Genomic DNA, 17,577 nt, shown 5'->3' on the forward strand with positions numbered 1-17,577 from the left:
TTGAGTAGGTGGCTGAAATGGCAGTATTGTAAGTGTATAATGCGGGGGTGGATGCTGGCTGGGTCAGGAGGCAGAATAAAACACTTAACTGTCACTTTGTCACTAACGGCCTTTATTTGTCTCGATGGCTGCCTAAACAACAAGCGGTTATGTTCTGTCTCCGTACTTTTTTTTTAATAACTGGGGAATTATATCAGCTGAACTGGCACTTTGCTATATTTACCTTACTTAGTAAAGAAGCGAGGTAGGCAGGAGTGATGAATGCATTGGGAGGACGGCAAGTCCCAACAGTTGCTCGGCTGGAAAACTCTCAGTGTTTTTTTGTCGGCTCAGCTTAGCTCTGCAGGTGTTAGCGTGCTCGTCTTCCTGTGTCATTAAAACTCCGCGTTGGAATTTTGCTTAGGGTTGACAAATTTCTGCATCTTTTTCAGTGTGTATTAGCCCACTTTCTCACCTTGGTATCCTTAAAAGAGCTGTACCGAACTTGGAACTGTGTTACTCTCTGTCGCCATCATAAAGTCATGTTTGCGGCTCGTTCATGATGCTCATGTTCATGTACGTGCATTTCTTGAATAAATTATTATTATTTTATCTTTTTGTTTTTTTTTTTCTTACTTTCACTATTCTCATGCTCCATTGACAAATAGAAATAAAATAAAGCCGCAGGGAAGAGTATATCACTCTCAAGCACTGCCACCCATTCTTCTGACCTAATGTGTGGCTCTGCTAAATGTAGGATAAAGCCAGATAGGCACAATAGAAGAAAAATGAATTGAATGGCCTTTATTGTCATTTATGTTAACCTTGTGAAACATTGTATACAACTAAATTAGCCATGGCACTCCAAGGTAAAACATATAACAAAGAAAAAAAAAATACCATCAGGATGAATAAGTAGAAACTACTTTCAATGTTGTGCTTTGAAAACTGGCCCATATATAGTAATAATTCAAGTAAAATAATAGTCAAATATAAAGAAGTGCAAAAACCTTAGGCAACAACAATTTAAAAAAAGGTCACAAGGTAAATATTTTCAAAGTTGTGTGCAATAGTATATGTTTTCATTTTCATTTAGCATCAACAATAGAAAGCAAAATACCAAAGTTATTCGCAAGATATCTTTACACATTTTTGTGCGCTTCTTTAGGGTGGTGAAGGGTCTGGGGAAGAAATTGTCTCTGAGCCTTTTTATCCCAATTTTGAGGGACCTGTGGTGCCTACCACCTGGTCGAAGAGGTGGAATTGTATTTAATAAAGGTAATGGCTCTGCTACAGTATTGCAAGCCAGGAGTATCCACTGGACTGGGCAGATAGCAGCCAAATATATTTTGGGCTGTGTTGATTCATGTGTGTTTTCCCTGTCCGCTGTCGTGCTCCCGGCATACGGTATGGTGGTGCCGTATGCCAGAATGTTTTCCAATGTGGCTGTGTAAAAGTACCTCAGCAGCTTCTGTTCCAGGTTGTTCCTCCTGAAAACATTCAGGAAGTGAAGTCGCTGCTGGGCCTTCCCCACTACAGCCCTGTTGTTGAACAGTACAAGTTATACAGGGTGAAGATTAGGTGCCTATAAATAAAGCATAATGTTGGGTTGTTTAGGGTGATGGACCCACATGGGGGAAGCAGGAACTGGATACTAAGGTGCTCAACAAGAAGGATAGTATTGAGCAACAAGAAGGAAGTACAAAGTGACAAACAAACAAGGGTTCACAAAACTGAATGTTCAAACTAAACCAAACCTGACAAAGTCCAAACCAGAAACAAAGACCGAAACTGGAAATGGAAAAAAGCAGGGAACAAAGTAACAAAGTGACACACGGGCACCAAACCTCTAACAATGTAGATATGTCTTTCATATCTGCTTCACTATTATTAATCATGATAATTCGCAGTGGGTCTGAAACCATTTTTACTCTAATATTCTAGTATTGTTGGTATTGCTGTTGTTATTACTATTATTAATAAAGCTGTTGTTGTATTTTTTTCCTTCTTTAACAAAAAATTGTCGTTAACAATATGTATAGAACAAAAACATGTGTTTTGTTAGGGGTTTTTTTTTGACAAATGGGAATTTGTTTCTTTCTTGCAGAGTGAGAAGAAAGCTTTGAGTCTTCAGAGACCCTAATTAGCATTTAGCATTGATCCAGTATGCTCCAAGTCTCTTAAAGAAGTGTAGGAGTGAGGTTGTCTATGTCTATTTAGCATATTGGTTGTAAAAGGGCTTTTGAGGATTACTATGTTAAACAGTTCCGTGAAAAAAATCCAGGTAGATCCATATATGTTTTCCTGTAATCAAGACCGGGCACTGCATCATATTGGGTCGTCACAAACAAACAGCAATCTGACACAAGCGTAGTGCCAGGTAGTTCTTGTGTGCCAGTTGTGTGCATTAATGAGTCCCCTGGCGTCCTCTAAATGCTGCTGGCGTGATTGATCTTCAAAGTTAAATTGTTTTCTACTGATTTTAAATCAGATATTCGTCCCTAAACATTTTACGGATAATGTTTTTGTTTTTTTAATTTTTACAACTTTCTTTCGATAATTATATATATTTTGTCGGGTTTATTGTTTAAAATGGATTAAAACTTTTCAGTTTTTTGGCCATATACTCTACTTAAAATACATGTCTGTGAAGTTTAGTTCTGTCTGGCATTACACGCAACTGGCAACAAGTTTAATTATTTATTATATATTATATTATTATTGTATATTATATTATTTAAGTTTAATTAGTTCACCTTGTCCTTGCCTATCTGCCTGAAAAGTGGAAATTGGATAAAAAGTAACAGATATACATTTGATAAACTACCACAGATGCCCATAGTAATGCATTTCCATCCACAAACTTCATGTAAAAAACAAAGCAGACCAATAACACTATGTAATTGAGATCAACTATATTGCAAATAAGGCACATGTATTTGTAAAAATAGCCATTTTGAAAATATGATGTGATTATACTTTGTTTAGCCTCATGTAGAATACAACACAAAAGATCAAATTATTGAAATAGATTTAGCTGTTGTGTGGTGTTTGCATTTTTCTGATACAGTAATTATTTTTGGAGGTTGCTACTCTCGATAGTCAAAATCTGCAAAATATTAACCATTATTTATGTATTAAATATTCCGTTTTACAAAGGTAACATCACCGCTGGTGAGTGTTTAGCGAGTCAGCGGCACAGTTCTGAGGTCATGAGATCGAACCTTTCTGTGATGAGTTTGCATGTTCTCCCCGTGCTTGCGTGGTGTTACTCCGGGCACCCCGGTTTACCCCCACATTCCAACAACATGCATGTCAGGTTAATTGGCCGGTTCAAATTGTCCCTAGATGTAAATGAGCGAGTGAGGTGTCTGTCTGTGCTGTCGGTGTCATGTGCCCTGCGACTGGCTGGCAACCAGTTCACGGTGTCTCCTGCTCACTGGCCAACGACAGCTGGGATTGGCTCCAGCACCCCTGCGACCCTACTGAGGATAAGTGGTGCAGATAATGGATGGATGGATATTTTACAAAAAAAAACCTAAAAGCAAACTCTATTCACAGGCTCAAGTATCTGTTTAACAATAAAATCAAAATGAGGCGGCACATTTCGAGTGGTCATCCTTGAAATACAAATATTGGTGTTGACATGTAGCTTTTCTATAAATGAATATGTTCCCACTCTGAGTGGCGAATTAAATAAATTGCAAACTTCGAAGCGTTGGGATAAAGCAATCAGGCAAAACATAACAAGTGAGGAACTGAAATCTGGATGATGAAATAAATCACTGATGTTTTTTGAATGTTTGGCTTTTACTAACGGTGCAGAGTGAAGACTTGACGGCGAGTGGGCGGCCATTGTGACATACCTTTAGGCATCGCGTATGCTTATAAATGCAGAGCAGCACAACACCTGGGAAGTAAACACCGATTGGACTCCTAATCCCTTTTTGTGGATCGGAAGCCACTCGTTTTACTTCTGAACATCGGCTGTTTTGGTTTGATATCGGTCTTGCCAGATTCTTCTCAGATGTGACAGCCAAAAAACTTGCATGTATAGTGACTAACGAAAGTATTTGCCCCCCAATAACTTTCTGTCATGTTGCCACATTTCAGACTTCAGACTAAAAGTTAAAAAAAATGAAAATATTTTCTAAGAATTAACAACATTGGAGACACAACCGTGAAATTGAACCAAATTACTTCAATATTTTATATTTTATTTACACGTCTTCCGAAGAACTGTGAGAGCACAAATATAAAAATTGAGAAGGAATAAAACCCCTTCAAACTTACCAAGACACGGTCGTCCCTCTAAACCTTTGGCCCAGATTACGAGAAAACTAATCAGAGATGCAATCAAGAGACCCAAGATCAAATTACTGATCATTTTCAAAATTTATTGTTTGTAAATTTGTGGTTATTGATGCTGAAAGCTGCCTCAGAGACTCAACCTGCTAGTATTCAGGCACCATAGTTTTGCAAAAGTAAACTGAAATGTCTTACAAGAAATGATTAATAACATAACTTTTCTATCACTCACTCAACTGAAAAATTGAAAAAATAAAATCGAGTGAAATATAAACAGCTGGCTTGCAACCAGTTCAGGGTGTCCCCTGCCTACTGCCCAAAGATTTCTGCGTTGGCTCCAGCACTCCCACGACCCGAGTGAGGATAAGCGGCACAGAAAAGATAGAGATGGATAGATAGATAGATACTTTATTCATCCCCGCAGGGAAGTTCACATTTCTAGCAGCATCCCTGAGCTGAGTACAATACAATAATAAAGCAAAGAGAATACAAAATACAAATACCCAATGTGACATGCAAATGCCCACTGTAGCGTGTTACATAGACTATCTAAATGGTGCTACAAAGAATACATATTGCAATAAAATTCTGTAATATGTAATGTAGGGGGTGTGGTTTAATGTGGGCTTTTACTCTGCCGTGTAGAGTTAAAGAGCCTCAAGATTAAGAGAATAAATGTATTAGCAAAAACCGCATTTTCTTCAAAATGTATCATACAGTGAAAAAATGGTATGGTGCAAAAATGAATCAGGATCATCTCAGGAGTCGAAGAAAACCTTCTCGCAGGCCTGTCTGGCCCCCGGGCCACACCTTTTATGTCCTGCAATGAATGACAGTCACAGCAAGTAACACAAATTATAACAAGAAGTTAGATTATAGCTTTAGCAGTCTCTCACAAGTCATGTTCTACATTATAAATGGCTCATCTGCATTTCCCCCTTTTTCCCTTTTTAGGGTGTGTGTGTGTGTTTGATTGCCCATGGAGTCTGACTGGGACATATTTAGCTTGTGTCAGAGTGTCTAAGACGTCGCCTTAATGTGATTACAGCCGCGCGAGGACCGCGGCTGTCTGCTTCATTTAAGCGCGCTCGCTATCCCTGGACGCTGATGTTCGTGCTCGACGTGCCTTCACACTAGCGAGAAATGGCACCCGGGTTCCGTACATCCAACATCTGCGGTTGAAAGAAAAGTTTAAAAAAATGTGGAAAGCCGGTGTCGGTTTCCAATACTCAAAATGGATTTAAAATCGAATACCGTAGACCCTCGCTACTTCGCTTTGCGGATTGAAAATAAGTCTGCCACCTCTTATCTCCAATCATATATGGCCATGGTTGGGTAGTAACGGAATACATGTAACAACGTAATGTAATCTCATCTCATCTCATTAGCTGCACCGCTTATCCTCAGTAGGGTCGCGGGGGTTCTGGAGCCCATCCCAGCAATCATCGGGCAGTGGGCAAGGGACACCCTGAACTGGTTGCCAGCCAATCGCAGGGCACACAGGGACAGACAACTCGCTCGCTCATTCACAACTAGGGACAATTTGGACCGGCCAATCCACCTGAAATGCATGTCTTTGGAATGTGGGAGGAAACCGGAGTGCCCGGAGGAAACCTACGCAAGCACGGGGAGAACATACAAACTCCCACACGCTAACCACTGCGTCGCCGTGCTGCCCCGTGATGTAATCAGGGTTAAAAAAAAATGTAATTGTATTCCATTACAGTTACAGAAAAAAAATACATTGTGCCGTTCTGCTCGACTAAATGAATTCATGATGCGGGCCGCGATCCAATATCCTTGGTCAACTATTGATGTGAGCTGGGGCCAGCAGAGTGTATTTGTTGGGGTCTGGGTGCTGAAGCATATCATTGACTTGAAATGAGCTACACTGCTTTGGCGCGATCCATTATCTATTGTAGACTAATTGAGAGGGGGGATTTAAAGAGCAAAGTTGCATCATGCCTGGCAACTCTTTTGACACCAATAATCCCCCTGACATGAACGAAACTATGCAATTGTGATCTGTTATCCCTTGATTGTTGCTGTGAGCAGGACAAAGTGCTTGTTATAAAGGAGGCATGTTTCCAATATTGGGTGAAGGTAGTTGTCCCTTTTTTAACAGGGATCAACAACAGATTACAGTTTGAATGTTGTTATTTAAAAAATAATAATATGTTTTGCCCTTTTTGTGAAGTTACTTCCCATGTTGTATACTCTTCCTCCGGAAATAAGAAAAAAACTGAACTCTGACCCAGTCGGTCTGACGATAGCGAATGTTATAACGATTTTTCAAACCTCCAAGGCAAGAGAAATTGAACTTATCTCGCTGCAGTAATTCTGGTAACGCATGATATTGATCCAAAATGAGACAGGCTCTCGAAACGAGCTGCTTCTTTGCCTGCGAGACAATTATGCGATACGCCTATGAAGTAAAATGTAGGATTTTACATAACGATGCTAAATTATGGATTGTGGAATGTGGCTGATTTCTTAACCTTTGAGCTAAAAATAAAGTTTTAGACTTATTTATGCCATCAGTTTATGGGGTTATTCATCTTCCAAATTAAATTAAACAATGATGAGATTGCAGAGGCACTAAGCCCCAGAGGAGATTTTCTAACGCTTCCTCCCTCCACCTGAATGAGTGAATGAAAACTTTATTTGAACATCAAAATAATAAGAGAGAACAAAAACAATAACTCAACAACAAAATAATTTTACATAATCTGTTCGAAAGGGGTAGTAAGAAGCAAATGCTTATTTTTATTATTATTGCTTATTATTACCTACCGCTTCTTCTTTCCCACCAAATGTACCAATGATATAACAACAAATGTAATGATATTAATAATAACAGTTTTGATAAAAGAATAGCAACAATAACACAAAGTTACCTAGACGCACTATTCCCAATCTCCTACACCACTCACATCCCATCCTCCTCCTCTCTGCATTCTACCAGGAATGTTCCTTTGTATCTAAACCTGAACAAGTGAATAGTTGGACACCGTTTGATCTCGTCTTGCAATCTGTTCCAAAGCTTGACTCCACACACATACTTTTCCTAGTGGTTCTCACCTTTGGGATTATGAATTCACTACAGCCCCTTAAATTATAATTTCCCTCTTTCCGAAAGGATAACTTACGGATGTTTTCTGGCACTGTGTTTTTGCTGACCATAAATAGCAGCTGTGCAGTGATGAATTTGACTAAATCATCTAATTTTAATAATTTGGACTGCAGGAATAAAATATTAGTATCTCAATATCCTACCCTGTGTATGGTTCTAATTGTACGTTTTTGGAGGATAAAAAGGGGCTGTAGTGAACTTTTGTAATTACTGCCCCAGACTTCTGCACAATATGTTAAGTATGGAAGAACTAGTAGAACCACGTGTAATTTACATACTCCATTGGGTTTGTTTTTTGTAAGACAACATGCAACCAAATCATTATTTTTCAATCTTTTTTGCAAGCCACTAGACACTATCTTTCATAAAATAATTTGCAGAGGGAAACAAATATTTAAAAAAAAAATCAATTTCTCAGTTTCAGTTTTATTTTTTTAGTCTTACATTTATATTAACTGTTACTATGTCGACTAAATTGACCATTTAAAGCTGTTTTCATTAAAGTGTCTTGATTTGAAATACTTATTTGTGTTATTTGAGGCATATGAAGTATTTAGAAAGATATAATTTGTTATGCCACGATAAAATATTCAATCGGCCGACACTAATTGTTGGTAAGATTCCAAGCATATAAGTATATATATTTTTGTTAATGTTGTAGTACTAATACTGGGCCTCCTCTCTATCACTTTGGCATGCACACGAGGGGTGAGAGAGCTCAAGATCCGTTGCATTTTACCAGCCTCTAAAATTTAAGTCAGTTCAGTACATTGAGATTTGTTTTAATAATGTTTTTGTTGCACACCTGCATATACGTCAATTCCAATTTAATGGATATGGACGGCTACGCTAGTTGATTAACATCGACAGCTGCGGTCACAGTATGAAAACAAGTGGCACTCTTTGTTACTTCTCTGTACTAGACATGTCCCCGCTGATTTTTGGAATATGTAAGACAAGGACGTGAATTAGTTCATCGTTATGCCTGTTTGACCCTGCGGTTTGTACAAAAACAAAGTTGAGTTACTTCCTTTACCATGGGGTTGGAAATAACTTCTGTTATATTCTACCTATCTATACTCGAAGTGCCTTTGTTGTGTTATAACATTTTTGACAATTCATCAAACTATCACAATAAGGGAAAAAATACCTCCCCTGTGTTGTATATATCCGCAAGCTACTTTTAATCTGGTTTATTTTCAATTAGTTGATGACATTTGGAGCCAAAAATATTCTGGTCTTTTGGTAATAAGCTGGTTTGAAAAAAAAATGAATAATAGGTTAATAAGTTTGTTTAGGAAGTTTTCTTTATCCTCACCTCAGAAATAATTATTTATTTGTGTTGTATGGAGTTCTATTTGTCATTTCACTCCCAAGTAAAACACAATTCATTTTAAACTACAATATTTCACCATTCTTCAAATCTGAAATGTTCTCCTTACCGCTTTTCCCCCTTGCACAATTGTACTCTATTGATGAACGGCTTCTAGTCTTACAAATATTATCATTGCTCAAAGGTCAAAGGCCGTCTTATCCCTGCCACGAAAACACCCTTTTTTGCATATAAATAGAAAACTGCTGCACTGCCATAGCAGGTTTACCACCATGCAATTGAAGTAAATGTGTTTTAAGAGACTTGCTTTGAGGATATCGGTGGAGAGGGAACCAGAAGGAGGGGTGGGTGGGTGAAGGAAATGAGCTGCAAAAACACAGCTAAAAGGGAGGATGGGGAAATACTGTAAAAAGCAATTTTTGTTCAGCAGCATCTCCAAAGCCTCTCCCTTCTCTGTTATATTTATCAAGCCGCTGCAGTGGCCTGGGAGCACAATTGGCCTGTCATCTACAGTAGATCTCACACACATACACACTCCCCAAAACCCTCCAGATATTATCACCCTGACCCCTTAAATGGCCATTATCTCTTCTAATGGAAAGGGAGTATTTGAAGAAGTCAGTCCATTCTACAACCCAGGACGCATTGATTGTTTTAGATATTACAGTATGAATAAAAGCTGTTATCAGTTGACACGAATGTTAGAAAAACATGAGTGTGGGTGACAAAAAACAATTCAAACAATGTCGAAAAAAAAAAATAATACTACTACTACCGAATAAGAAAAAAAAAATCAGCTGTGGCCATCAACAAAAAATGAAATCATATTTTTATTCATAGGTCAATGCTTTGCAAGGACATTTTCATTCTCTCCTAATATCCATCTGTATTCTTATTTTTATTCAACAACACCAGTGAAACCTATGTTACATCGTGGTGGAATTCAAGAAGGTGTTTGACGGATTAATGCAAGCCACAAAATGGGCCAGATGCTAGTTCAGACCAATGGTACCGATTAAGAGTGGTTAAAAACCAGTCGGTATGAGAAAAGGCTGCATTTTCTTTTCAATTTTATTCAACATCTTCCTGAAGAGGATTATGACTGATGCTCTAGACCAACATGAGGGTACAGTAGGCATTGGGAGATACAATGTCACAAACCTCCGTTTTGCTGAGAATATTGCAGTAAAGGCAACTTAGAGATCTGGTCAATCGCCTAGACAAAGAATCAACCAATTATGGGATGAAAATCAGCAACGAAAAAAAAACAAAAATGAATACACATCAACCCCCAAGGTAACACCAATATCATCATCATCAACCACCAAGAGCTTAAACCTTTCATCAAATGTACTTAACTTGGAGCAGTCACATAAGAAGAGGGGTTAAAAACAGAAATCATAGCCAAGATAGCTCAAAACACAGCCAGACTTGTAAGACTTAAACCCGTATGGAGTGACAAGAATATAGAAGAAAATTCAAAGATCAGACTCATGCAAGCACTGGTTACTTCAGTCTTCCTCTACACTTGCAAGACATGAACCCTCACAGCAAAACAGTAGAAGAAAATCCAGGCCATGGAGATGAAATGATATAGGACACTTCTAGGCATCAGCTACATAGCCCATATATGACAAACGAAACGGTGTATAGCACGATTAGAGGGCATATTGGACCCTTCAAAGAACTGTTGTCGACTGTGCGCGGACAGAAACTTTAGTTGTATGGTACATCAAGATCATCAGGACTGACCAAGAAAATTCTCCGGGACACAGTCCACGAGGGCGGGAGGAGAGGAAGACTGAAAAAGAACTGGGCTGACAACATTAAGGAATGGACTGGTGCTAACTTTGCCTCCACTCAAAAACAGGCCAGGAACCATCAACAATGAAGAAAGCTGTCAAGAGTTGTGTCCTCATTGGTGCCTCGGCGGCCTACGCGCTAAACGGATCTGTGAATGGAACTGTGAATCTTATCTAACTCAACATTGTTTTAGGGTTGATGATATTTCTTCCCGGGAATTTTTTCACCTATGTTTATCTTTGTTTCCGTTATTGGATACCCGTGTTAGAAGTAAATCCTAATAAGTTTAATATGTTTACTCAGCTGCTTAAATTCCTTTTTAAAAGTGCAGTGTGTTTTCTTTTTTCCTTTTAAATATTTGATCTATTACGTATGTACAACTGAATTGAAATAGCCTTATTTTTTGTCCACCGTCCCTATCTACTTTTATCTTACTTAAATCATAGTTGTTTGGGAGTCCAAACACATTAGGAGGCAGAAGTGGAGGGTGGAGTTATTTCAAGCTCAAGCTCGCAGTTACCTGTTAGCGTAGCATCAAAATGCTGGAAGTAAGAGGAGTATTGTTCCAAATACAGTATAGTCCAAATACCAACCCAAACCCCCAAAAAGTAAGAAAAAGAAGTGTTCAAATGAACACATATAGGACTCGCACGTACTTGCACCTACCACACAAGCAGCCTTGACAGAGGCTGCAAAAATGATTTAAACCAGATGATAGCATAAGCAAGAAGAATATTTTAAAATTATGGACAGCGCCTTTAAGTAAATTAAGTTTGTGTCACTTTTTCTATTTGAATTTATTTATTTGTACGTCTCTTTGGACGGAGAACAGTTAGTTTTAAAGTTGAGTGTCAATCAATTCGCTTAATTATATCATATAATCAAAATTTTATTATAGCATATATCATATTTTGTAAATATGTAATTTCTATTATTTATTTTAACGTAATTTAGGCTTTCTACAAAAAAAAAGTTTCCAAATATGTGCGTACTTTAACAAAATCACCATTGGCAAAAAACAAGACAAAATATTTGACTTCACACTATGCTGTGAACAGCTCCAGTGAAAAGATCACGGCTTAAAGAAGCCAACAGAATTAAATCATTTGCAAAAAGCAGAAATGCAATGATTAAACCCCAGAACAGGATTCCCTCTTGGCCAAGGCTGCGCCTAAAAAAAATCTCTCGATAAAGTATTGAACATAATTGGTGAGAAGTCCACAAAACACATGTAGACGGTATGGATAAATATCCCATGCACCCTGAAGGAGCCTGCAGAGTGTGTAGAGCTTGTCAGGGTCAGAATTCTACCCGGAGGCCTTCATGAGATTTTGAGTTGGTGTAGGCAGGGCCTTCAACCTGGCCTAAGGAAACAGTGGTTTCACAAACTATGATTGGCTAGGGGGCGGTAACAGAGGTATCACACCAAAAAGGCGAAGAAAATATCCCTGTGTCCACTGCCTATGTCGAATGGACATTTTTAGCTCAGATTCGAATAAAAACGTATGCCAGAAGTACGATAGGACAGGTTCAAATTTCAGCATTAGATTCAATGGCAGAGAAAATAACTTCTTTAGGGGAATTGAAACACACTACAAATCTGTATGGAAGAGTGAGATCTTCATGAGGATACAAAGGAAGCGAATTTTGTGCACGGATGAAAAAGGATTTCAGTGAATAAAATATTACTCTATTCCCGAATAAAATTTCAAATGTATGAGGTTATTATTGATGCTTTGTATACATGTCCCAGTTGTTGCTGCAGTAAATATTCTACAGGCATAAAATAATTATTGAGCGTTAGATTCATTCAGACGTAGCTCTAAGGAAGGCCTAGGTGTGAAATGCACGGCCTGCCACTCATACTCGTACCGGCGGAATGGAAACCACTAGATCATTAAATGGCAGAAACAACTTCCACACACTGGGCGGACAATAAAGGTCGCGATATCCGACTATTTTATGATAACACACCGAAAGAGCGCAGGGAGTAGTGACTGTGTTGTTAATAAAGCCCAAATTGATTCGGATGTTCAGCGAGCTGCTAATGCACTGGGGAGATTGTTTCCCTCTTGCTAATTCACCATAGCTCTTTCTCGGGTTTTATTTTCTCCCATCTCGACTATTTTTTTGAGACCTGAGAGAGCTTTCGGTTTATTGAGTGGAATCACAAAGCGTGGAGTCTGTTTAACATTTCAGCGCATTTTGTGCAAAGAATGCCGACTCTTGGGATTTTTGATCACTGATTAAGAATTCCTTGAGGCACTCTGAAATCAAAGTTATTCACTTTGACTGCAGCTTTTTGTTGTTGTTCTAATAAGATCAAGTTAATTCAGGGGTTGGGTTAGAAAATTTGGCCAAAGGGCCAATACTGGAGACCTACCCATTTTTGTTCATTTGTGAAAAAATATTCATTTTTTTTTTACCCAGGGCCATCACCACTCTAAATGAGAGCTCAAAACTGTGAAAACATGTCTTGCAACTTTTTTTTTTCCTGCTTAATATTATTGCCTGAAGATATGTATATTTAGACTCGTTTTGGGTATTTTTCATTGCATCGTTACAGATATGTATATTTAGACTCTTTTGGGGTATTTTTCATTGCATCGTTACAGTGCACTATTCTTCCATTGCACTATTGTAAAAACTGTCTCTAAGCAGTACATGTCATGATTACTGATGCGGGGCACCTGAGTCTGCTCCGTTGGTGCCCACAGCCGGGGACGCTGATTGGCTGTTTCCTCATTTTTAAACCTCCGCTTTCCTGACAACACTCGTCGGATCGTTCTGCGAACCTATGCTCTCAGCTAGGCAAGCTTTTGTACTCTCCGACACTATCCTGCCCTGTTTCTTGCCTGATACCTGTTGCCGACCTCTTTTCTGGACCTGTTTCTGCTTTTGCTCCTGCGTCCCGGCCATTGACCTGTTTTTCTCGCTGCCAACGACTACCCTCGCTCTACACGGAAGTGCCACTTCCCCGTTCCTGCTATCTGCTACCTTTGACCGACGATCATCGGATCGTGGATGCAAGCACTGTCCTCTTTCTTAATAAAAACTGAGTAAAATGAACGCCATTGGGTCCCGTCTCCGTTCCTGGTCCATGACAGTACATTGTATCGCTTTCTGCCTTTTATCCTGATAGGCTTTTATATTTCTTTCTCTTTATTGCAAGTTTACCATATAGCGCCATGTCCAATGTAGTACAATGACTCACAACGTTGATACATTGATAAATTGAATCATGGAGTTGACAATTATTTAGCTTTTGACTATTCCATTTTATTGTTTTAATTAAAGATATTTAAATCATTTGGACGTGAATTGAAAAAAAATATTGTGAGCATTCAATTCCACAAATTAAGAGTTTTTTTTTCAAGGGTAAACTGCTCTTGAATCTTTATTTTTTGAAGTGGGTAGCTCATTTTGACTTGGCCATTGAAAAGGTGTGAGTGCTCCTTCTCAAAAGTGACTCATAGTCTGTAAAATACAGTGCTCAGAAAATTGTTTATGGAAATAACTTTGGTTGAAGCACATGTTGCTTCATAAGCTACCACTGATTTAACCAGCGATCAAGTAATTGATTGCCATTGTATTTCCTCCTACCTCCCCCACTCTACCCCAAACCTTATCCTCCCAAGCCACTACAGGCATGTTCGGTCCTCAAGGAGAATCAGGGTCAGAGCCTGAAGACGACAACCAGATGAAGTTTTACACGGAGCAGCACAGAGGACGGCGACGCAGCAAAGGTTAGTAGCCAGACGGCAGAAGATGCGCCGGTGAAAAGGAATTTCAAGATAAACACACGTCAAGCTCTTAAGCCTGAACACACATTCGCCGTGGGCTTGGCCATGTACAAACAACCAAGTGCGTCGGGTTTGCGGCTAAAAAGCAAATATTTGCCAGCGTGAGTGCACACGCTTTTGTCTACTCAGTAGGCTTTTATCGTAATTGAGAGACCCCGTTCCTGTGGCCGGTGACATCACCCGCACCCCAAAGGGATTAGCTGGCCCAGCACTTTCCCTGCAGATTGAACACTTTCCGCCTCTTTACAACCTTGCGATCGACACGTGATTCAATAAGGGGGATTCATTGTCCTCAATCTAGCTCTGTCCTTTCTGACCTTCAGATAAAACACTCTATTTTTAAACTTCTGCTTTTGTTAAGAAGCCTGAGGCACAGTATGTTTGTATAACTTTAAAGCTGGATTATAAAAACTGACAAACACCAAAAGGTGGATGGAAATGAGATGGGTAATTTAATTCCCTTCAAACCCTCTTTGGGAAATGGGAGCTGTGACAAAACCAAAGGGCAAAGAAAATAAGCCAGTTGGAAGGTTGTCATTGGCAATAAGAACATAAATCACATCTGGAAACAAAGTGACCCAATAGATATAGATTTATTTCTCTCTTTTTTTTTATTAAGTCATATATGTTTCGTACTTATTTTCCGCGATTCATGTGCCTGGCCAAAAGACCCATTGCATGGTAATCAGGTTAAACAAATATGGTGTTCTTAAAAGTTTAATTGAAAGAGAGAGAGATTTAGAGAAATGAGGATGGAGGGAGGGAGGCAAAAAAGCAGGACATAAAGAGAGAGAGGAACAGAAAGAGAGACAGAGAAACGGATAGAAAGGCAAAGAAACAGTAAGACTGTGAGACAAACAGTGAGACAGATGGACTGACAAAATAGGAGGAAGAGAAAGAGAGTCAGATAGGAAAGACAGAAAGACAAAGAGAGACCGAGAGACAAACAGACAGAGAAGGAGAAAGAGACAGAGAGAGAAAGAGAGGCACAGGGAGAGAAAGAGGCAAATAGAGAGAGAAAAAAATTGACAGAAACAGGAAAAGATAGAAAGTGAGAGGTGGGGGTAGAATAAGACAGGGATAAAATGAGACACAAACAGAAAAAAACGAGATTCAAGAAAGAGATAAAAAGATAGAGGGACGAAAGTGAGAAATGGGTAACAATTGAGATACAGAAACAAAAACAAAAAGAGGGAAACAAAAAGAGAAATAGAGAGAAAGAGAGAAATTGACAGAGAGTGAAAGAGAGAAAGAGAAAGTGAGAGGGGAAGAGAGAGGTTAATCAGCAGAAAGAGGAAGGGAAAGAGAAAATGATTTTTTTTTTCTTATTCAAACGGTATAATTTCAACATATTTTCTTGACATTGATTTCTGATTGTGACCTAAGAAGTTTTTGTTTCAAAAACAACTGCAAAAAAGTGTTTTTGGTGTTTGGTTAGGTGGATTGAAGTTATTAAATGCAAATAGGTAATTTTGTGAACAGCAAAACCGAGAATATGCACATAATTATTCCAAATAACTATGGGATAACCCACTCTTTACCTGCTTTTGAAAATGGTTTCACAAACACCATAAACCAAACACTCCTAATTTATCATTTTGTCTACTCCAATGTCAGTGCACCATGTTTTTAACTTGTGTTATACTGTAGACGGAGACGCGGTGTGATTGCATGCCTCCATTCCAGCTTCGGATCGATGTAGAAATGAGCAACCGCAAAATATTTAACCTTGTTTCTCTTTGGTTTACATGCAGGCCACCCACACAGTCCTCTTAACAAGGTGACCCTGACGCTGATCACCATCAGCACCTGCGTGCTCGCCATTGTCTACGCCACGCAGGATTCCTGCCCACTCACTGTCAAGGTCACGCTCCACGTGCCGGAGCACTTTGTTGCAGATGGTAAGCACCACATATTCATTAGGCTTGGGCAGGAAATTGTGAACAACTCTGTGCTAAATAAAGAACTGAAAGAACAGAAAAAAAGAGCTACCACATACTTAATCACTCGGCCCTGATCTCAGAAAAAGTCGACTAGGGATAATAGACTTGTGACGCGAAACCTGTGCAGTCCATTTTAGGCCGGCCAAAGTGGCACACTTCAGCAGCTTGAACCGAAAAAAAATATATACATATGCTCTGCAAGCCACCATGCATGACAGAAATTTTCTCTCCCGGCCCCCGCTCTCAGCAATAGTAGACCGGGGAAAATGGAATGCGGCCAGAACAGTCCAGTTCAATTTAGGTGGGCCACAGTGGCACACTTCAGCAACATGAACGGAAAAAAATGCGCTCTTCCATCCATTTCTCTTGGCTACAGTTGACCGGGGATAGTGAATCGCAGCCTAACAGGTGCTGTTTGGTTTAAGCCAAAAGAAAAAAGAGAATAAAAAAACAAATTAAAAAAATAGCCGCCACGCATGACCCAAATGTGCCCTTTCGTTCCCTGCTCTCAGCAATAATCGACCAGGGATGATAGATCGCGGCCAAAACAGTGCAGTCCACAATGGCACGCTTCAACAGAATGGATAAAAACAATAATTAAAAAAAAAACACTGCCGGTCTCGGTTGCACCCTCACTGTCAAGGTCACGCTCCAAGTGCCACACACTTTATTGCGTGAATAGTCGACTAGGGATAATGAATCACGACCAAAACAGTGCAGTTCATTTTTAGGCAGGTCACAGGGGGACACTTCTAGCCTGAACTGAAAAAGAGCACTTTAAAGGCCTCTGCTCTAAGAAATATTTGACCAGATATAGTGGATTGCAGCCACAAAAGTGATATCCGATTTGTGCAAAATATTTTTTGAAAAGACATTTAAAAAAAGAACCGGCATGCATGACAAAAATTTGCTCTGTCATACCCCGCTCTCATTAATAGTCAACTAGGCATAATGGTTTACAACCAAAACAAATTACAGTAATCCTTCGTTTTTCGCAAGGGATAAATTCCCAAAAAAGTCTAGCAGCAGTCAAAATTCACAAAAAGCAAACCTATAGTTATATATATCAAAGGTGGAGTGCCTTGTTTGAGGTCTCTTTATATAGTCGAAAGTGAAATATTTTTGTTTTTATGTATGCGCCAATAATGCCCAATTGAGTTCAAAGAGCCCTTATGTTTTTTCATCCACCGCACCAATCTGCTTTATCTTACTTTCATCAGAGCTATTCAGGGCAGAACACATTCGAATAAAAAAAGGGGGCATGGGGAGTGCTCC

At 39.2% G+C, this 17,577-nt stretch overlaps 1 protein-coding gene across 4 annotated transcripts in view; it reads left to right on the plus strand.

The window, feature by feature from the left end:
• Window positions 1-17,577, plus strand: part of astn2 (astrotactin 2) — a 391,785-nt gene that overhangs the window by 170,450 nt on the left and 203,758 nt on the right. For all 4 annotated transcript variants that reach the window (XM_088355421.1, XM_088355422.1, XM_088355423.1 and 1 more), the window contains 2 exons: window positions 14,195-14,302; window positions 16,114-16,260. In XM_088355421.1, coding sequence (XP_088211547.1) covers window positions 14,195-14,302; window positions 16,114-16,260 — 255 coding nt within the window. The remainder of the gene's footprint in view (window positions 1-14,194; window positions 14,303-16,113; window positions 16,261-17,577) is intronic.

This window comes from Urocampus carinirostris, chromosome 16 (genome assembly GCF_059441175.1).
Source record: "Urocampus carinirostris isolate Australia breed hairy pipefish chromosome 16, RoL_Ucar_1.0, whole genome shotgun sequence".
Lineage (NCBI taxonomy): Eukaryota > Metazoa > Chordata > Actinopteri > Syngnathiformes > Syngnathidae > Urocampus > Urocampus carinirostris.